Below are 22,494 nucleotides of genomic sequence, written 5' to 3'. Positions count from 1 at the left end.
AGCTTGTATGTGCACATATTCCTCTATATGCTTGTACTCATCATGTTTTTGTACTCATCACATTGGGAACAATAAAAAAAATAAAAATAAAAAATAAATAAATAAATAAATAAATAAAAATAAAATAAAATAAAGGAACACTTGGATTTTCATGTGTTCCTTTATTGGATTCCAGGAGTATATCTTGTTAAAGCTATCCCGACTGGCCAGCTAAATTTGTTCTTTATTTAATGCACATAGATTAACATGATGATGTGAATTAATAAGGTGTTAAAAGTCGGTCCGCAAAAGTTTCATGGTATTTATTATCTCTTGTCGCATGAAGATTTTTATACATAAAATGTTAATAGCGTTGCGCAAAAGATGTTAGGAACCAGGGCCTCCTTTCACGAAGCAATTACTAAGGTTAACCTTAACTCCCATTCTTTAACATCGCACTAAGGTTACCTTAGTGACTTACGACCACCTTAGTGTTTGTGAAAGGAGGCCCTGTACAATACAAATATGTAACGTTTAACATCACACCGATTCTGTCCGATGTGCATTTTGACATTGATGTAAAATTTTGTGGGCTAGCGACATTTTTATTTAACTAGCCCTTCTGACCAGTGACTTTTCAAAATTAATTCATACACTGGTTTGCTCATATGATAAAAAGTCCAAAACTGGCAAACGACATTTTACAACAAACATGCATGATATTTATAAAAATTATTTACAAAAATTCAAATAATAGATAAATCCGTATTCGTAAATACGATATGAGTATGCATAATTACAAACGCACGTTGACTGATATTCAATGTTATGAGGCGGTTGTTATTAGCGTATACTTAGTAACTATTACGAAAACATACAAAAAGATACCATATGCATATATTTCAGGTAAGATTCACAATTTTGAAGCGAATATTTAACACCGTTGTAAGCGACTTTCTGATTGGTCAATGGCGACATTGTCAGCCAGTTGAATCATTTGTAACGAATCGTCCAGACCGGAAACGTCATATGTTCCAACATGGAGCATAAGACGAAGATAGTCAGACTCGAAATGAAAAAGCTGCTCGTTTTGGTCATCTCTTTGAGTTTGTGTTACGGAAAAATACTGAAATATGACCTTGTGGTAATTGTTTACATTTTCTAAAGCATGTCTGTACGATCAATTGCGTTTTCGCGGTGGAAATTCAACCGAAACGATTGTAAACAGGTTGACTTAGGCTTGGAGCGATATGTTGTCATCAAATTATTGCATATATTTTTACACGTGGACCACTTCAGGATTACATATCATATTGAATTTGAATTTGTTTATGTTTTAGATATTTACAGATAGTTGGCCATGGCCCGATGCTGTTAGACAAGTGTCGCTCACTTGTTGCAAAATTGTCCACAAAATGACGTCACCATAGAAACATTTTTCAGTTCTCAAGTCGAGTTTATATTTGAGTATGTTCTTGTGTCTTTTGCTAGGCAATTTTCTGTCATCGATTTCTGAACAGAAGCTTTAAACATATGGGTTGTCAAACCAGGAGGCTGGTGGCAGGTTTAGAACCTGTGCCATTGTCATACGTGTTAAAGGCACTGTGAAAAATGGCAGGTTAAATTATCTTCCTTTATCATTCTTATGTGCCTTGCAATTTTGCCATTTTATGTAATGGTATTGACCAGTGCAATCAAATTTACACTGGAACACTTCCTTTTATGGCACTGTATATAGAATTCAGCACTTCAATCTTGCAAACATGTCACAATACCGTATGATGTAATTTGTGAAAGTTTTTCTCACAAAAAACAAAGGCGAAACAATGCTCCATGATGTCAGACAGTTGCTGGGTCATCAAGTCTATCTTGCATCTCTTTACGAATTGTCACTGAGTAAGCCCAGCAATGTTGGGAGTTTATTAACATATTTGATAACTTCTTTGAGGGGCATTTAGAAGTTGGTGTTATGAACAAAAGGATAGGGATCCAGGGATATATCAATTCTTTGTTATTAATGTAAGCTTCATTTCAGTATAGATGTTAAAAGCTTGCTTGATAACGGCATCTACTCTAAACACTGCTTACATTAATAATAAGAAGTTGTATCTCCATTTAGCTTTCCTCATTGTACAGATTTGTCCGATGTCGAACAATTTAGCTACTTGAAACTGTTCTGGAACTTGCACTTAAGCCACTTCAAATGTATGTTTGTTCAGTTATGATTCAAAAGCCAACTCCCCCTTGTAGCATCACCAGTCCTAACAATGTTCCCTACAACCCTCTTCTGTCACCAAATCACCTGATAAATGTTTGATTACGGAAACCATGAAGATCCGGGTTAGCATTGATGTTCAGCAACCAATGTTTTGGCGTAAAAGGCAACTAATGGGATCAGGTGGTCAGACTTGATGACTTGGTTGACACATGTCATCGTATCCCAATTGCATAGATCGATGCTTATGCTGTTGACACTGACTTGTCTGGTCCAGACTCGATTATTTACAGACCACAGTCATATATCTCGAATATTGCTGAGTGTGGTGTAAACTAAATTCACTCACTCACTGATTATCAAATGGGATAAATGTTCCACATGGCATCAGGATCATTAAGCGTCCATAGATTGAAATCAAGAGACACCATGTTTACCAGTAACCTTTCATAATATCCATGCAGGGCTCGATTTAGTGCTTTGTTACTTGCATTGGTGCAACCCAATATTACAAAGTGCAACCTAGGTATTTGTCTTACTTGCACCAGGTGCAAGTCAATTTTTGAGGAATATATCAACAATAAATCTAACATTACAAGCATAATTATGTCAGCTCATTTTTCTTCTAAACTTTGAGCTTGAAAATGGTATAAGTATCTATACCGAAACGTTTGACAATAAAGAAGTTGATCATCCGTAAAGACTTGTCATTCCTATTGCTTACAATTTCTAGAATGCCTCTCAAACAGGATCATAAAGAGTCTGTAGACTGAAATCAAGAGACAGCATGTTTTCCAGTAACCATTCATAATGTCATGACCTATTCAACCCTTTCCATTTATTTCCATAACCTTCAGGCACCGAGATAAATTAACATGTAATGCAACAGTGTGGATGTAGCCCAGTCATTTCACTGTCATGCTAACAATTCGAAGGTTTTGGTTGCTTCTTTTAGCAGAGATTTACACAACACACAAATGTGTGTCCAGTACACATGTAGTGCACGGTTGCAGAAAAACCAAAATACCACATCCGGACAGCCAGCCGGTGGATAGTTATCTGTGTCTGTTATTTCACTCATCTGCCATGACCACTGTCCACATGACCACTGTTTCCCTCCAGACTCTGGAGTAATTATCTGACCATACACTACAGACTCGTGAAGATCCAGGGTAGAATAGGTCTTCATCAACCCATGTGCTTGCCATAAATGGCGACTATGCTTGTTGTAAGAGGCGACTAACGGGATCGGGTGGTCAGTTTTGCTGACTTGGTTGACAAATGTCATCGGTTCCCAATTGCGCAGATCGATGCTCATGCTGTTGATCACTGGATTGTCTCGTCCAGACTCGATTATTTCAGACCGACGCCATATAGCTGGGATATTGCTGAGTGCGGCGTAAAACTAAACTCACTCACTCACCATACACTACATCATTTCAATACTTTACTGGACCCTTATAGGAGCAGTGGGGTAGCCTAGTGGTTAAAGCGTTTTCTTGTCTCGCCAAAGTCCCAGGTTTGATTCCCCACATGGGTACAATGTGTGAAGCCCATTTCTGGTGTCGTCCACCGTGATGTTACTGGAATATTGCAACAGCGGAGTAAAACTAAATCACTCACTCATTGTAGCCCTTATCTTATTACATATAAAGACCAGCAGATGTCTAAAAGTTTCCAGGATGTTTTATACATGTGTAGTGACGTGAATTTGATGCTACAGTTTTATTGGCTCATTTTCAGAATGATTCCCGGAGACAGTTCACGCTTCAGCACATTTGGTTTTCTCCAGAAGGGAACACTGGACGTGAAGATCACAGCATTTTCCTACAAGATTCTGTCTGGACCATCAACGACTCCTGTAAGCTACTGTTGTTTTCTCTATCAATGACATAATGCATCAAATTTCTTCATTGTTTTGTCTCTTTCTAGAGGGGGCCGTGGGCAAGACTTGTGGTTAAGGCATTTGCTCATCACGCAGAAGACCCGGGTTTAATTCCCAACAAATGTTTTCCTTCATTATTCAATGATAAAACGACATATTTTTCCTTATCCGGACTCATGCTTAATTGCTTGTCTCCTTCTTGCAAATGATAGTGGAACACTTGAATCCCCTTTTGAAGCTCCCTTCAAAAAAGCGGACATAAAATTACTCACCCAGTGTTATCTCCCTTTAGATGTTTTGGCGGGAAAAACGCGTCACATGACCCAACACTCTCTCCTTCTTCGCCCTAGAGGACAGTTGTGAGAGCGCCTTGGTCCCCTATACAGCGTTATATCCTTTAATTTTTAGGCCTTTGCTACTAAATTAGCTGTATACAGCTTTTAGGATTGATCTACCAACAATATGGTTTGAAATTTTGTCCAAATTATCTGTTTTATTCATGTTGTTGACATGTTTTTTCATCTTGTTTACATTTGATGAAAACTTGCAGTCGTTGCAGATACCGGTTGTCGGATGCTGATCCGCATTTATTGTCCTAATTGTACTTCTCCATGTTCTTCCAGCTTACGCTGTCAACTTTGTCAGCATTTATCTGAATTTGAATTTAATAATTATTTATATTCCATTCTTAGGCGTGCCAAGGACAGGTCTAGACGACTTTCACAAGTCATGTCTAAACCAAATGATTGCGTTGATAACCGTTTGTTGTTGTCTGCTGACATTCACCATTCCAATGGTTTACCGGCTGCGTCTGCGGAGCATGTCGCTGTGACTGATGGCAGCTCCGGCTCCAAGAAGAGGTCGTCTACATCAACTATAACCTCATCGCAGTCGAAGAAGACTAGGGCATCATCTTCTCAGAAGAAGAAGTCGTCTACTAACAAGACTCCAGCGAAGTCTTCACATGGGGCAGCGCTTAAGACAAGGTCTGTCGCTACAGAGATCATCCCGGCAGATGAAGTAGACCTATATGATGAGCCACCCATCCTCATCCCTGAAGTAGCAGGATCACACACTCTATGTTGTACCAGGACATCTTCACCAGAGGAGCCTTCACGAAGGAGAAGAGACCAGACGTTCACCGGAACATCGCAGATCATCCTCCTCAACTATGGACAGCCATCTGGAGCCTGCACGCAGGCACCATAGAAAAGAATCTACACCTTCACGAAGGCACAGAGATACGTCTCAAGACTTCAGGGAGGATCCTTTTCCGAATTTATCGCCTTCGCGCAGGTCTCCCACGTAGGTGTCCACGCGGGTCTCCACGAAGGTCTCCACGCAGATCTCCATGCCGGAAAGAGACATAATGGCAACCATCTCCAGAACAAGAATCTTCTAAATCTGAAGATGATGGTGGAATCATATTTTCCGATACAGAGATCAAGTTTTGGATGGCAAATGGATTAGAACTTGCATCACCTTCTAAAGAAGATAATGAAACATTCACTTACAGGATGTCTAACGAGGACTTAGATACACTTACTCTTCCACCCATCGATCCTGTCGCAGATGTACCAGGAAAACCTCAGCACAGGAAGGCAACGAAGTTCCAGAGTCAGAGCGTCCCACCATTCAACGCCAAGAAATTCTCTCACCACATGGAACCCTTCACGAAGGCCCCAGAGATAGATGAGAACTACAAGATCATCAACGACTCCCGAGCTAGGACTTATAAAGTGGAAGATAAAAAGTTGGCACAACTAGACACAACTACCAGACGTACCTTCTTTGGCCTAGTCAGGTCAAGAGCCATCAATGAAACCCTCATCGCGAAGTTTAGGAACTCGACCTCGGAAGAAGATAGAATGATCTACTCGGCACTGCTAACCCAGAAGAAAGGATCATCAGTTCATGTCTGAATATCAGGCATCCACATCAGCGGGCCTGTCGCTCTTGAGAAGACAAGGATTGCTGTCTTCCTGTACTTGGATTGAACGCTTCACCAAGTCACTATACAGAGCTCCGTGGTCAGCAACATCTATCTTCGCGGGTAAATTGAGGACGTGGCCTAGGAAGTAACGAAAGAGTCAAGGGAGGTAATGATGATCAAGTCCATCGACACACTAGCCAGTGTTATCCGTCAGACCTCGCAACGCTACTCCGGCAAGTCGAAGTTTACAGGAATACAAAGAGCCAGGGAAAGAAATACGGCAGCTCCAGAGGATGCAAGGATTCTTTTTGTCGCCCAACCGGAGCTCCCAGAGGTAACCCCGGAAGAGCCAGGGCTTCCAGAGGTGCCAGGAACTTTAGACGCTGAAGGACGGGTTTGGAACGACTGGAGTCTTCCACCCCCAGCCATTCCCATACAACCTTCAACAGTGGGTGGACGTCTACAACGCTACTGAAAGAATTGGGGAATTCTTCAGGACGACTACGTATCCCAGATCCTACGCAGAGGATACAAGATACAACTACAAGCAGTACCACCATTGACAAGCAACTCTCTGGCCCACAACTATGCTGCCGACCAGAGGGAGAAATTACTCGACGCCATCACAACTCTACTCGAGAAGGAGGCGATCGAAGAAATAAAACAGGAGTTCGTCACGCCCGTTTTTTACTCCCCAATCTTCTTAGTACCAAAGAAAAATTCCGGGGAAAAGATCCGACTTATATACAACATGAGGAAATTCAACCAAGATTATCTACGCAGTCCCGCAAAGTTCAGATAGATACATCTACCTCAACTGCGACAACTCATACGTCCATTAGACTACCTCGCCAGCATAGATCTACAGGATGCGTATCTTCACATCCCGATACATCCGGACTCAAGGAAATACCTACAATTCCTCTTCAACGGACGTCACTTCCAATGGAAGGTTTTACCACTTGGAATATCGTCGGCCGCCTGGTTGTTTACTCGAGTGTCAACTCACTTATCTACATCATCGAGGTCTACGCAGTGCGTTTTACCTGGACGACGGGATTCAAGAGCCTACTTGGCAGAGCCTACTTGGTCTCCTCACGTCAGCACAACACATGACACGCAGAGGAAGACTACAACTGGCGCCCACTACAAGTGTTTGTGAATGCTCATCTAGACAGTCTGGACTACCGGACGGACTGAAACCATATCTCCTATGGTGGACTCGGAAGTCAAATGTTTGCGGAGGAACCTACTTATCAGAGCCTGAGTACAACACTCATCTCTACATAGATGCATCACTTCAAGGATGGGGAGCCCACCTCGACAACGAAGTGGCAGCAGGGAAATGGTCGAATCAGGAGCAAAGTCTGCACATCAACATGCTCGAGATGAAAGCAGTCATGAACGCCTTACTACACTGGTCCAGCATACTAAGGAACGCACAACTGATGATCCATACAGACAACTCCACAGTGGCGTTCTACGTCAACAAACAAGGATCAACAAGGTCAAGGAATCTTCTAGATCTCAGCTTTCATCTATTCAGCATAATAGACAATTTGAACATCGACGTGAAAGCATGTCACATTCCCGGAGCCAAGAATGTGATAGCAGACGCCCTATCATACAGAGGATAGGAGCCCTATCTCGTCCAACACAACCATCCCCGACGGAATGGATGAAGAAAACAACTGCAACTGGTTTTGGTCAAGCAGACGCAAGAACCTGCAACTGGTTTTGGTCAGCCCCTACTCGCCAGCAAGGGTGTGGTTTACCATCCTCACAAGAACTCAGAAATCCAACCCTACAACTTCCAGAGTGGCCGAACCTACTAATTCATCCGCACACCAAGCAAGTACACGGGAATCCAACAGTATTCCAACTACACGCATGGAACGTATCAAAACTTGCTTGAAGAAAAGAGGATACTCCGCCAGAGCAGCGAACGCAGTCACATTAGCTCTACGTAGATCAACCCGCAGCTTGTACGACAACAAGTGGCAGAGTTTTGAGAAATACGCTTTAAGGAAGGGCTTCACGGCAATGAAAGCAACACATCCTCAAGTGGCGGAATACCTTTGTCATCTAAGACAAACAAGGCGGTTAAAAGGTTCAACACTATCTACATACCTAGCGGCCCTCAGTACAGTTATCACCATGAAGACGGGTGTGAAACTGACTAAAGTACCAGAGATACTAGCTCTACTACACTCTTTTAAGTTGGAAGACCAACAAAAGAAATTCAAAGCGTGTGCTTTGGATCTCAACGTAGTCTTACAGCATCTCACCAGTGATGCTTACGAACCACTAGAAAGGACATCTTATGAGTTTTTAACACATAAAACTCTGTTCCTGGTCGCCTTGGCAACAGCAGCACGGATGTCAGAAATATATGCTCTGGACTTTGAATGAATTCGATTTGATGCACATCACAATATCATACATCTGGGATTGACATGGGATTTCATAGCAAAGAACCAATTGCCCAGTCAGCCAGACAGGCAATTCCACATCCCAGCACTTTCTCAGTCCCTTATGTCCAGTTAGAGCATTAAAAGTTTACCTACAAAGGTTGAAGATGAGGAGACGAAAATTCAAGCGCCTTTTCATCCCTATATCTACTGAGACACCTAAAGAAATCTCACGTACAACAATATCAATATGGATGAGAGCCGTCATATTGAGAGCCTATAAAGCAGCAAGACACGAGCCTCCAATCCTCATGAAGTCAGAGGACTGGCGTCGACACTCGCTCTACATGGAAACTGCTCCATCTCGACAATAATGGAGGGCTGCTATTGGAAGTCGGAGACGGTGTTTGCCAACCACTACCTCAGAGACATTGCTACCGAGGATGTCTCCGGTATCCACCAGTTTGGGCCTCTTGTTGTAGCAGAACAATTGATGGTTCCTCAAAGACACTGAGATGAATCTCATCCTTTATCACATGACTTGTATAAGCCGGCACTCGGAAGAGTTAGAGCTTAGTGTCCATGGCGCACATCTAAGATAGGCTAGCATGAGTGACAGACCCTATACTTGTAAGGTCTTACTCGTATATGATGAAGGGTCGCTTCTCCACTTGATGCGAGAAACAAGACATGGAGTCGTATAAATCCACATTTACTGTCAGGAGAAGCGGGTCCAGATAAATATGACAAGCTGTGGTCCCCCCAAACTCATCAGAGGAAGCTGGAAGGAAGGATCAGCATAGTACTACAAGAAGTTCCCTCAGGGGGGGTATACAGGACGTAAATCAGCATGGAATCCAGAGTGGCTTGACCCACCACCAATTCCGTTGGATTCTACAAGCAATTAAGCATGAGCCAGGATAAGGAAAAAATATGTAATTATTTTATTACAATTGATATTTATTCTTATCCTGACTCATGAAGTAAGCCCTCCCAACCTCCCCTCGTGGCACTCTGGATTCCCTGTAATCCAGGTGTCGGGCGCATAATTCAGGAGAGAGTGAAGAGCATGTTGGGTCATGTGATGCATTTTCCCGCCAAGACATCTAAAGGGAGATAACACTGGGTGAGTGATTTTACGTCCGCTGTTTTGAAGGGAGCTTCAAAAGGGGATTCAAGTGTTCCACTATCATTCGCAAGAAAAAGGAGACAAGCAATTATGTATGAGTCAGGATAAGTATAAAATATCAATTTTAATCAAAAAATTATATACTGTAATGCTATTAATATATATATAAAACAAGAAAATAAAATCCCCTGACTATGAAACCTAATAGCTGTTATCAGAACCTATAACATATTTTTAGGGACTAATAATTTAGAAAATAGGATCGACATGTACAATTAGTGTCACTTACTGTCATACAATACAATTTATTTGCCAAAACACAGCCCTAAGAATAGCCACAACACATTGTGTCCTTTGAACATGTACAAATACCATCAGATGATTTATCGATGAGCTCAGCAGACTATGGAGTCTAATCGATGTGCATAAGAAATGAAACATCAAAATATACTAGAAAAAGTAAAGTTTCTTATTGTTTTGTTTCTTAAGTCAAGACATAAACAACTGATGTAGTTTCCTGACTCGTAAAACTGCGATGTAAACAACATGCACCTGTGCGTCTCAACAGGAAGTATCTTTGATCGTCTTCATTATGGTATTAATCGGTGCCTGTTTTGTTTACACAGTGTTACTATTGTGTCCCATTACTGCCCACGTGAGTTTTGTGGGGATTTATGATTACAATCGATTATTGATTGATTACTGAGCACTGATTATCGATCTGCATATTGTGGGTGAAAACCTGCCCCAGTTGCAAATGGTTACCTGTGATGTTTGTTCTGATCTATTTCAGGTATTTGGTTTCACTCTGGACAAGAGCAAAACAAAAGAGGTCTCATCATACATTGTAAGTATCTGCAGTGTCGTGTTTGTGTGTTATTTAACTCCACACTCAGCAATATTCCAGCTATTTGGGGTTGGTCTGCAAATAATGGTGTCTGGACCAGACAATCTAGTGATCAACTGTATGAGCATCAATCTGTGCAGTTCGGATACAGTGACGTGCAGTGTTTTGTTTGTGTGTTATTTAACTCCACACTCAGCAATATTCCAGCTATTTGGGGGTGGTCTGCAAATAATGGTATCTGGACCAGACAATCCAGTGATCAACTGTATGAGCATCAATCTGTGCAGTTCGGATACAGTGACGTGCAGTGTTTTGTTTGTGTGTTATTTAACTCCACACTCAGCAATATTCCAGCTCTTTGGGGGTGGTCTGCAAATAATGGTGTCTGGACCAGACAATCTAGTGATCAACTGTATGAGCATCAATCTGTGCAGTTCGGATACAGTGACGTCTCAACCAAGTCAGTGTGTCTGACCAACCGTCCAGTTACTTACCTCTTACAACAAGCCTTGGTTGCTGAGACCAATTCAAACCCCAATCATCACATGTCTGGACATATCTAACCCAGTAGCCTACAAGTAAGATGACAGATCTGGGCTATGTTTAGTACCAAAACCACCAAAACCACAGTGTGGTAGTGATGAGCGAACACTTTATCCGCTGGACCACCCCACCTCCTACATGGCCAATGAAATTAGGCCATACAGGCTCAAAGGGGTGATTCAATTCTGTCCTTTGTCATGTGTTTATGTCTATGGGGATGTCATTCAGGTGCTCTTTCGTACTTTCATATGAGTGAGAATCCCTGAAGATCTGGGTTAGAATTGATCTTCAGATACCCATGCTTGTGATAAGAGGCGACAAACGGGAATTGGGTAGTCAGGTGCACTGACTCGGTTGACACATGTCATTGTATCCTAGATGGGTAAACTGATGCTCATGGTGTTGATCACTGGATTGTGTGGTCCAGAATCGATTATTTGCAGACCACCCCTGTATACCTAGAAAACTGCTGAGTGTGGCGTTACACAACAACCAACCAAATCATATGAATTAGAAGTGAGGTGAAATTGGGTTTAACGTCGTGCTTAAGAATATTTCGCTCATATGACGACGTGCATGCGCGTGTATGTGTATGTGCGGCTGCTTGTACTAGCCCAGACTTAAACTAGACACTGATAACACAATCATTAAGCCTACCAGGGCTCCAGATAAGGGCCGTATCGGCGTATGTACGGATAAACATAAGCACGATACGGTAGGAAATAATTTAGAAAATGTAGCAGATACGCACAACAGCAGTGTGTACGGTCTTACAATCATTTACAGACGTATTTATCTGAAAAAGTACTGTTTTATTGTTTATTGACCTGTTTACACAAGAGTAGCAATGTTGTGGTGCATATATGAAACAAAACACAAGATTACTGATCCGCCATTAAATTCCATTCAGTACTCTAAATGTACTCTTATGTTTTTCCAGTACTCCTGCATTGAAAAAATAAGGAGTACGTACTCCTGATGTTGAAAAATTATCTGGAGCCCTGGCCTACTATCATTCTTTTTTGTATGGACCATCGGCATGGTCAGAATGAAGTGATCACGCTAATACAAGCAAAAACTACTGTATTTTTGATTGCCTGTGGATCATATGGATGTTCAAAAACATACAAATATATAAAGTATCACCATAAGCTTGCAGTTGTGGACACTATACCAAACATGATGTACCGCTGTACCTCTAGAAGACAGCATCAATTGTTATTTATTCATGTTAATAAATGACTACAGATGCATTCAAGTCCACAAATGGGACAGGTTTATTCAAATTAATAATGGGGCTGAAGATGTATTCAGGGAGGAAGGGTAGCCAAGTGGTTAAAGCGTTAGCTCGTCTCGCCGAAGACCCTGTTTTGATTTCCCACATGGGTACAGTGTGTGAAACCCATTTCTGGTGTCCCCAGCTGTGATATTTCTGAAATATTGCTAAAAGCGACATAAAAGGATACACTCACTCACTCACTCACTCTGTAACGACTGTGGATTTATCCTGTCTGGTTTCAGGAGAACATGCAGGACAGTTGTATATTAGAAAAACTTGACGCTAAGGACCAGTCAGTTTCCATGGTTCTCTTCATAATAGATCCACTGCAGAAAAAGTAAGTTTTGTACCAGTTCTCAACTTAGATGTATCTTTGCATCACCATTACCCTAGATTTTGTTTCTCAAGAATTCTCAGACTTTTCTCATAATATCAGTGTGATACGCATGCTCAGATAATGATAATTCCCTGTATCATGCAGTAAAAAGTGAGGAAAAACGGTCAAGAAAAATGAAAACAATTTCTTTATTGTAGCTGTTATTATCTAGTTCATGGAGAAATGAGATTTTGAATATGGATTAAAAATTGTTCATGTTGGTCCTGAATTCCAAAGTTTTTCCCTGAACATCTTAGAGTGCCACATGGCATGCTTAAAACATTTCTTTCCCTGTACTGCTGTTTCTTCTCCACTCTCAGGCTGATCGTGAAACACAAGCCAGGGGACACAATGTCCAGCCATTTGCTCATCACAGAACAAGACAGAGACACCTACCTCGACGACAACAACCTCCAGCGCAGAGACACCTCATCTGCAAAGAGGTCCCACATTGCGGCCTCTCTCACTGACCAATCTCTGGTCCACAGGTCGGAACGTCAGGCTGTCGGGGGGGCCCCAACTGCAACATCAACAAAAACATCTGCATCATCAACTACAACATTACCGTCAACAGCAACAGCATTGAATTCCGATTCAACTGCAGGAAAATCTACTGTCCAGACTGCGAAAGCTGTCTCCAATGACACTCTGGTTTTTAAAATGAACGAAACTGAAGGAGTGTTCACTGGACACGTAAGTATATCTACCTTTAGTAAGGCTTTGTCATCTTTCTGGGTGGGGTGGGAGAGTCTAGTGGTTAAAGCGTTCGCTTTTCATGCTAATGTCCCGGGTTTGATTCCCCATATGGGTACAATGTTGAAGCCTATTTCTCATTCACTCACTCACTCTTCAGCTTATTCACCCTGAATCCTGTGTCTAATATCCCATGTTAATGTTTTTGAAATATTGCTAAAAGTAACCTAAAATCTTTCTCATCTCACACCCGTGAAAGTCCGGGTTAGAATTGGTCTTCAGTAACCTATGCTTGTCGTAAGAGGCGACTAATGGGATCGGGTGGTCAGGCTCGCTGGCTTGGTTGACACATGTCATTGTATCCTGATTGCGCAGATCGATGCTCATGCTGTTGATCACTGGATTGTCTGGTCCAGACTCGATTATTTACAGACCGCCGCCATATAGCTGGAAAATTGGCATACTATTCAAGATTATTCTGGCTTTGGCATTGACTCGCTAAACCAGGGTTTAAAGTGATTGATTATTATCCTCCGCCGCACATTTATATAGTATTAGGCTCCGTCCGTCAGTACATCCGTACGTACCAATTGGAATATCTTAAGAACCGTAGACTAGCTTCTTTTCATATTTGGTACCTAGGTTCATCAACAGTATAAGAAAGGTCCCAATCAGGTTTGGTGACCTTGACCTTTATTTCAAGGTCACAAGGGGACTTTAACAATTTACTCTTGTCAGCGAGATATCTCAACAACTGTTCACCAGATTTTCTTCATATACAACACCAAGCTTTATCTAGGGATAAAGGTCGATTTTGGTGACCTTCACATAATTTTCAAGGTCATGGCGACACTTTGAAGATTTCAGCATATTAACCTGCATGTTATGCTTGTCAGTGAGATACAAGAACTATTCACTGGATTTTTTTCATATTTGGCTCCAAGCTTCATCTAATGAAGGCGCAGGGCCCAGTCAATTTTGGTGACCTTCACATAATTTTCAAGGTCACTGCGACACTTTGAAGATTTCAGCATGTTAACCTGAATTCACTGGATTTTCTTCATAAACTTTCAAGACTTCCCTTGAATGTTTTTCAATAAGCAATTTCTTTAGTGCCATTTTTGCATATTTCATACACTATGACATTCATGTCAAGGTCAAAGTCAAAGTCAGTCTTGAAAATATTTGTGTGTTTAAACAACTAAAGAGCAAGATATCAAGAGAGGTTGACTGGTCATGTTTTTGTTTACATTTAACTTCATCTTAAACTTTCATTACTTTTTAAGTTTGATTTGATAATTTGCGGCGGACGATTATGTCACCTTAGTGACAATGCTTGTTTATTTCATTTTCTTGGGGGGCGGTGGGGTAGCCTAGTGGTTAAAGCGTTGGCTCGTCACGCCGAGGATCCGGGTTCGATTCCCCACATGGGTACAATGTGTGAAGCCCATTTCTGGTGTCCCCCGCCGTGATATTGCTGGAATATTGCTAATAGCGGGGGAAAACTAATGTCAGTCAGTCATTTTCTTGGGGGGAAAATAGGTGTGAGTACAGTGCTGAAAGATTTGGGGACTATTTTTATTATATTTCTTGTCTTGAATTTGTGGGACGATGGGGTAGCCTAGTGGTTAAAGCGTTCGCACGTCACATCGAAGACCCGGGTTCGATTCACCACATGGGTACAATGTTGGTGCCTATTTCTAGTGTACCCTGCCGAATATTGTTAAGAGCGGTGTAAAACTACACTCACTAACTCACTCTAGAATTTGCTGCAGTTTGTGCGTTGTTTCTATGGGTACATTCTATGCATTTGTCTCTACTGAAAGTAGTAAAAGCACATTTCTGCGTTATGTCAACTGCAAGTGTTTTCACTGTCTTTGAGCCTCATGATGATCTGAGAAAGAATTGATCTGCAGTAACCCTTGTCGTAAGAGGCGACTACCAGGATTTTCAGACCACTGCCATATAGTGGAATACTGCTGAGTGCGGTGTGAAACTTAACTCACTCACTCACTGTCTTTGAGCTTAGATATCCTGCTCAACCATTTGTCTAAACAATCCCACTGTATGCACATGGGTGGGCGTAAAGGAGTTGTGAAGGAGCTAAATTAGATTGAACTCCAAATATTCGTGATCTGTACTGGCTAACGAACAGTTGTCGCCTCGTAACAGTTATTGCCAATACATCAGTCTCACAACTGCACATAGTTTCGGTCAGTTACAAATTTTTAAACTTATCCTATCTCACGGTATGCACCTCTCTTCTTCTCTACGACCATGTGTGGAAACGTGCTGTAGGCTAAGTTGAATCAAATCTTACTGGCCTCTGCCCATCCCCCACCCCCCCAACCTCTGCCCCCATTCCGACATCAGCACCTGTCAATCATCTCCGTAAGCGTGGAGCTCGCTCAGATGATCATGTGACTACCTGTGCCTGTCATTCTCGTCTTGGAGCTAATAGTAATCTGTGATGTGGGGCAGGTCAGGTGGGTATCCATCGTGTGAGATAGGATAAGTATATAAATATACAATTTATTATAAAATTTACAAATGTTTAAACTTATCCTATCTCACGGTATGCACAATCCCACGGTTGGTAGGAGGGCCGCAGATTACCTTGCAATAAGGACAACCGGGAAGACGCATAACCCCAAGGAGGCCAGGAGAAAGCACCAACCCCCGATATGCAGACTCCAAACTTGAGATGGGTTTCTTGTAACCACTTGGCTTACACAGCACAAAAACTCTAGGGAGTGGGCGCTCCCGAATTAATGTGGTTTTCAGCCGCAACTTTTGACAAGCAAAAGGACGCAGTTTGGCAAGTAGGCCCCGCCGCTCTGTGATTTATCAGGTGACCCCAGTGAATTAAAGTCGAAGACCTAAATCTGGCCAGTCTCTGCTTCGAAACTACCCCCACAGACACACGCTGGAAGGCAGTGAAAGAGGGAATAGCTCGGTTGCTCAACTAGTTTAACGTTCAGTACCAATCTCCCTAACTTACCAAGGTGAGAAAGGACTTAGGAGCAGTACGTTTTGAAAACCATGTAGGTAATCGGAAATCAACACTTTACTGACGTAATTGCGCGGAGAAAAATTGAAGATAAAGTAATGAACCCTATAACAAAATTTTAATTTAGTCGGGGGGATGTCCCATGACCTATATAATAGCAAGTTCAAGTTCACAAGCCATTAATTGTTTCATTCCCTATCAATCTACTGTAAAAGAAACCCTCAAATAGTCACACAATCAATTATTCGAGGTTACTGTATGATATAAATATATATTATTTCACGAATTGCATGAGAAATTCTAAATGGCGATAACTGTTACAGTTAGTTGTGAGAAAACATCTATTTATACTGCCATGATTCCCTTCCGCCGGGTTATATAAAAACATGATCGGCGGCAGTGAACGGGCTGGACACATCGGTGAATAGCTAATTAAGTATCATTATTAATTTTATTTCATTAATTTAACAAACGGCGGAGTAATTTTGTAAATACTGCTAAAATATGGCGTTAACTGTTCGGTAGCCAGTAGTATTAAGAAAAAAAATGTAACGGATTGGTCTTATTGTTGCATCTACCAGCTGATATGGCTGACTCAATACACTGCTGTGGTTGCAATGGGTACCCATAAACATCCCAGCTAAAACTGGTCTTCACCCACCCATGATTGTCGTAAAAGGCTTGCTGATTTGATTGAGACATATCATCATATCCCAATAGCGTAGATTGATGCTCATGATACTGATCACTGGATTGTCTGGTTCAGACTTGATTTTTCACAGACCGCTGCCATATAGCTGTAATATTGATGATAGACACGTTAAGCAACAAAACAAACAAAGCATATGGGTCCACAGAGGCCCAGGTAAGCCGCGTATCCGGGTAAAATACGCATGAAAAATTTCCAATTACGCATTGAAAACTAATTGTTGCGTGCCAATTACGCATTTAAAATGTTACATACGCAAAAAGTTTAAAACAAATGCATACGGAATATATTTATAAAAATCGCTTGCGTAATGAAAAAGACATCGCTTGCTATCAAGTTGTACTGTTAGTATAGGACTAGTGTTGTACTGTCAGTATAGGATGAGTGACAATGTTATGAAATCATTTCCATTATATTTAAGTTGGTTTTGATTAGGTATGACATAAGGCAGAACATACCTGCTTAGTAAACTTACTCAATGACATAATACTTAGGTGAGTAAAATGACGCACATATTTGAAAGCTGTTGGTAACGGAAAATGAAATACCCACTCAACATTCATAATACCCACTCCAAAAAAATACAGCGGGTACAGTACCCACATGAGCTAAATCTTATCTGGAGCTCTGGGTCCAGAATAGAATAGAAATGTTATACTTTTGACAATCGAGGATGAAACTGAAATTTTATTAGCTGATACTAGACAGTGATGTGGCTGGAATTAGCTTTGTCATGAAAATGCTAAATTTTACCTTATCCTGAATCATGCTAATTGCTTGTCTCCACTCTTTGCTGAATGGGGACGGTCGCGTAGCCTAGTGGTTAAAGCGTTTGCTCGTCACACCGAACACCCGGGTTCCATTCCCCACGTGGGCACAGTGTGAAGCACATTTCTGGTGTCCCCCGCCATGATATTGCTGGAATATTGCTGAAAGCTGCGTAAACCTAAACTCACTCACTCACTCACTCACTCACTCACTCACTCACTCACTCACTCACTCACTCACTCACTCACTCACTCACTCACTCACTCTTTGCTGAATGGTAGTGGATGCTCCAACACCTGTGTTCCCAAGAACAGAAAAACATCTCACACGAACACAGTTACAGCCTCGATCTGTCCACCCGTAGCATGTGACCTGGACTTGTCACGCCCTCATTTTTTATCCCTATCCCTATCACAGAATTCCAAAACTGGATAGTGGGGGGGCCACTTTTGCATATGAGTCAGCATAAGTATAGATGATATTTGTTTCTAAAAAATACCTTTTTATGTTTTTTTTTTGCTTCTGTTGCAGTTTCTTGTGGCCATCAGAACCGAACAGGAAGAGGGACTGTACAACCTGTTCTTCCATAACTGTTACAACTACAACAAGCAATCCAAGGCCACTGTCAACCTCTCCGTAAGTACCTGTAAGGGCAGTCAGATCATTGTCCTGTGGTTATTTCAGGTTAAATTTGGTCCCATGCAATGTGACCTGAGAAGATCCCGGGTAAGAATTGATCTTCAGTAACCCATGCTTGTCGTAAGAGGCGACAAACGGGATCGAGTGATCAGGCTCACTGACTTGGTTGACACATGTCATTGTATCCCATTTGCGTAGATCGATGCTCATGCTGTTGATCTCTGGATTCTCTGGATTCTATACAGACTGGTTATTTACAGATTTATAGCTGGAATATTGCTGACTGCGGCATAAAACTAAACTCACTCACTCACTCACTCCTAGTACTACTCAATGTAACTTTGCTACAACAACAAAATGGATTCGTGGTCAGACACCAATTCATTCCGTGTCATCGACAATTTTGATATTGGCTCATAATACCTGTCATGTGATTGTTTGGTCCGGACTCAAGTATTTACAGGTTGATGTCCCATTGTTGTGTGTGGCGTTAAATAACAAACCTTAACTGCACGTAGTAATTACATGTTGTAATAATTACTCAGTAAAAAACTTATAATAGGAAGTGTATATGTGATAGTTAAATCCTAATCATCTGAAACCTAAAGTTATTATTAACAAGTAATTTAAGTTGTAATTATAGCATGCATGTTGCAGTGAGTGAGTGAGTTTAGTTCAACACCGCACTCAGCAATGTTCCAGCTATATGGCAGCGGTCTGTAAATAATCTAGGGTCATAATCATAGGATATGTCGTATGTCTTTATTATCCATAGGGGCATTGGGGTAGGGTAGTTGTTAAAGCATTCGGTCATCGCGCCGAAGACCAAGGTTCGAATTCCCACATGGTACAATGTGTGAAGCCCAATTCTCGTGTCTCATGCCGGATAATAATGGAATGTTGCTAAAAGCTACTTAAAACTAAAATAATCCCTATCTGTGAAAACCATTCCTGGTGTCCCCGCCATGATATTGCTGGAATATTGCTCAAAGTGGCATAAAAATGCCCTCCCTCACTCATTATCCGTAGCCTGAAATATGTGATAACCAAGCTCTACCGACACAATGGCTCTGTCACACCTGAGCCACAATGACATCACTCATGATGATGGTTCCATCCACAGCTGGAGATTACCGAGGACAACAACGGTAACTTCCTGTCTGCCGGACAGATGCCCGAGCCAGCTCTCTACTTCACCTTCAGCCTCATCTTCTTCATTGCCGCATGTTTGTGGCTCGGCGTGCTCAAAAAGTCAGTGTATGTGTTTATTTTCCCCTCCTCTGTCCTTTCCCACATCTGAAGGTCTATCTAGTTATCTCCATCACTGTACAGGCTGGTGACATCTTGGCAATACACAGACACTGTAGGGCCAGGCTGATGATATCTTGGCAATACACAGACACTGTAGGGGTAGGCTGGTGACATCTTGGCAATACACAGAAACTGTAGGGGCAGGCTGGTGATACCTGGCAATACACAGACACTGTGGGGAGTCTTGCACCTCTGTAGTAACTGGTTATATCCTGGCAATACACAGACACTGTAGGGAGTCTTGCACCTTTGTAGAAGCTGGTTATATCCTGGCAATACAAAGACACTGTAGGGAGTCTTGCACCTCTGTAGAAGCTGGTTATATCCTGGCAATACACAGACACTGTAGGGAGTCTTGCACCTCTGTAGAAGCTGGTGATATCCTGGCAATACACAGGCACTGTACAGAGTCTTGCACTGTAGAAGTCTTGCACCTCTGTAGAAGCTGGTGATATCCTGGCAATACACAGACACTGTAGGGAGTCTTGCACCTCTGTAGAAGCTGGTGATATCCTGGCAATACACAGACACTGTGGGGAGTCTTGCACTTCTGTAGAAGCTGGTGATATCCTGGCAATACACAGACAATGTAGGCAGTGTTGCACTTCTGTAGAAGCTGGTGATATCCTGGCAATACAAAGACACTGTAGGGAGTCTTGCACTTTTGTAGAAGCTGGTGATATCCTGGCAATACACAGACAATGTAGGGAGTCTTGCACTTCTGTAGAAGCTGGTGATATCCTGGCAATACACAGACACTGTAAGGAGTCTTGCACCTCTGTAGAAGCTGATGATATACTGACAATACACAGGCACTGTAAGGAGTCTTGCACCTCTGTAGAAGCTGGTGATATCCTGGCAATACACAGACACTGGTGGTAGGAATCATTTTTAAATTCAAATTGGGAATTTGTAATGTCACTATCTGCAGACTCAGCGATCCCTGACTGTCTCGATATCACCTACTTGTATCTGTGATATCACCTACTTGTATCTGTGATATCACCTACTTGTATCTGTGATATCACCTACTTGTATCTGTGAAATCACCTACTTGTATCTGTGAAATCACCTACTTGTATATGTGATATCACCTACTTGTATATGTGATATCACCTACTTGTATCTGTGATATCACCTACTTGTATCTGTGATATCACCTACTTGTATCTGTGAAATCACCTACTTGTATCTGTGAAATCACCTACTTGTATATGTGATATCACCTACTTGTATATGTGATATCACCTACTTGTATCTGTGATATCACCTATTTGTATCAGTGATATCACCTACTTGTATCTGTGATATCACCTACTTGTATCTGTGTGGAGAACTTTTATAGGTCTGCGCAGGTGATCAACACTTCCCTTCATGCATGCAATGTTGTGACTGGATTATGACAGCAGTTTGTAGTATTGTTAATCTGTACATTGTAGCAAGCTGTCCTGTCCGTCTTTGCTGAAGCAATACATACAGTGGATGAAGCTGAAACTTCACTGATTATCCCAACCATAGTGTTTTCAGACAATTTTACAGAAACAAAAACATATGGGCTCACGGAGCGTTTGTAATTTATTGCTAGGGGGTTATTAGTCATGTACAAAATCAAATTTTTAAACTTATCTTATCTCACAACTTGCACCTCTCTCTCTCACTTCGACTTTTAGTGGAACGACTGTATACTTGTTTCCATAGGCCTCCTTGTCCATTCACCTGTGTACTCCATGCTGCTCTCCTTAATTAGCTTCCTAGTCCCTGATAAAGCTTGCAGCATGCTCCACTAATTGCCCACGTGACTACCTTACATGATCATTCTCTTTCTTGTCGCACGACTGTGTGGACGTGCTGTATATTTTGGACATTATTACACCCGAACATCATGGGGAGAGCAGATAATGAGTCAAAGAAAAGGAAAGTTTGTGCACAATGCAAGACGAATTATTCGTCCCTCAACCCTCACTTGTCTTGGACAATGTAACTGGAACAAACGATGTGGCAAGTGTAATTCACTAAAAGATGAGGATTTTAAGGCCTACCTTTGTGTTTGCTCCCGGAGAATCGCCGATAGGGGCAGGAAATCAACAGAATCTGATCCCACTCCCGCGAAGCATGTCAAGTTACATCCTCGATAATCTCCACGGTATACGTTACGATCACGCTCCACTATACCCTGGATGCATCCACGGCTTGGCCCGAAAACTTTATCACCTCCCTTTGCTGGCTCCGCATCATCACCGTAGCCAATCAGCGAAGCTGTCGTTACATCCAAGCTTGCCAGTGTCAAAGAAAGCGGTCGCAGTCGCGAAGGTTTGTTCGCAGTGTCACTCAGAATTTGGGGGAAATAATACAGACAAATTGACAGATCTGAAACTTTGAAAAACTATATGAAAGAACTTCTACCTCTTTCAGAGAACCTGTGCCTCAATTGTGTTGCCAAGTTTAAACGGTTAGATAAATTAAGAAGCGAAAGTGAGTTGTGATTAGTTCGCTCAACTTCCCAGCGTAGACACCTGATTGGATAAAAAGCCAGCAAAGGGAGGTAATAAAATTTTCGGGCCAAGCCGTGGATGCATTCAGGGTATAGTGAAAAGTGATCGTAACTCATACCCTGGAGATTATCGAGGATGGTCAAGTTACAGTGACAGAAAATCTTACCTTCGCGCAAGAGAGCGACGTCAAGATGATTTTATGGACGCTTCCTCAGATTCCTACTTATCTGAGGACATTCGGCACCTATTACGTGCACATCAATCGCCTCCTTCCA

General features: G+C 41.9%; 1 protein-coding gene across 2 annotated transcripts in view; it reads left to right on the top strand.

Moving 5' to 3' along the window:
- Positions 1-1,003: 1,003 nt before the first annotated feature.
- The window catches only part of LOC124269744 (protein GPR107-like), a 35,466-nt gene continuing 13,975 nt past the window's right edge, over positions 1,004-22,494 (top strand). The window contains exons 1-7 of one of the 2 annotated variants that reach the window (XM_046704772.1): positions 1,004-1,123; positions 3,938-4,055; positions 10,346-10,399; positions 12,464-12,558; positions 12,918-13,290; positions 18,309-18,413; positions 19,540-19,667. In XM_046704772.1, coding sequence (XP_046560728.1) covers positions 3,939-4,055; positions 10,346-10,399; positions 12,464-12,558; positions 12,918-13,290; positions 18,309-18,413; positions 19,540-19,667 — 872 coding nt within the window. In that variant the 5' untranslated portion in view covers positions 1,004-1,123; position 3,938. Of the gene's footprint in view, positions 1,124-3,937; positions 4,056-10,345; positions 10,400-12,463; positions 12,559-12,917; positions 13,291-18,308; positions 18,414-19,539; positions 19,674-22,494 lie in introns of both variants that reach the window. The other variant, XM_046704771.1, reaches the window with a different exon arrangement.

The sequence above is a fragment of the Haliotis rubra genome, unplaced genomic scaffold (genome assembly GCF_003918875.1).
Source record: "Haliotis rubra isolate DU_JTF1 unplaced genomic scaffold, ASM391887v1 Scf147, whole genome shotgun sequence".
Classification (NCBI taxonomy): domain Eukaryota; kingdom Metazoa; phylum Mollusca; class Gastropoda; order Lepetellida; family Haliotidae; genus Haliotis; species Haliotis rubra.
The sequence above is the reverse complement of the archived record's forward strand: the minus strand, read 5'-3'. Positions and strand labels throughout refer to the sequence as shown.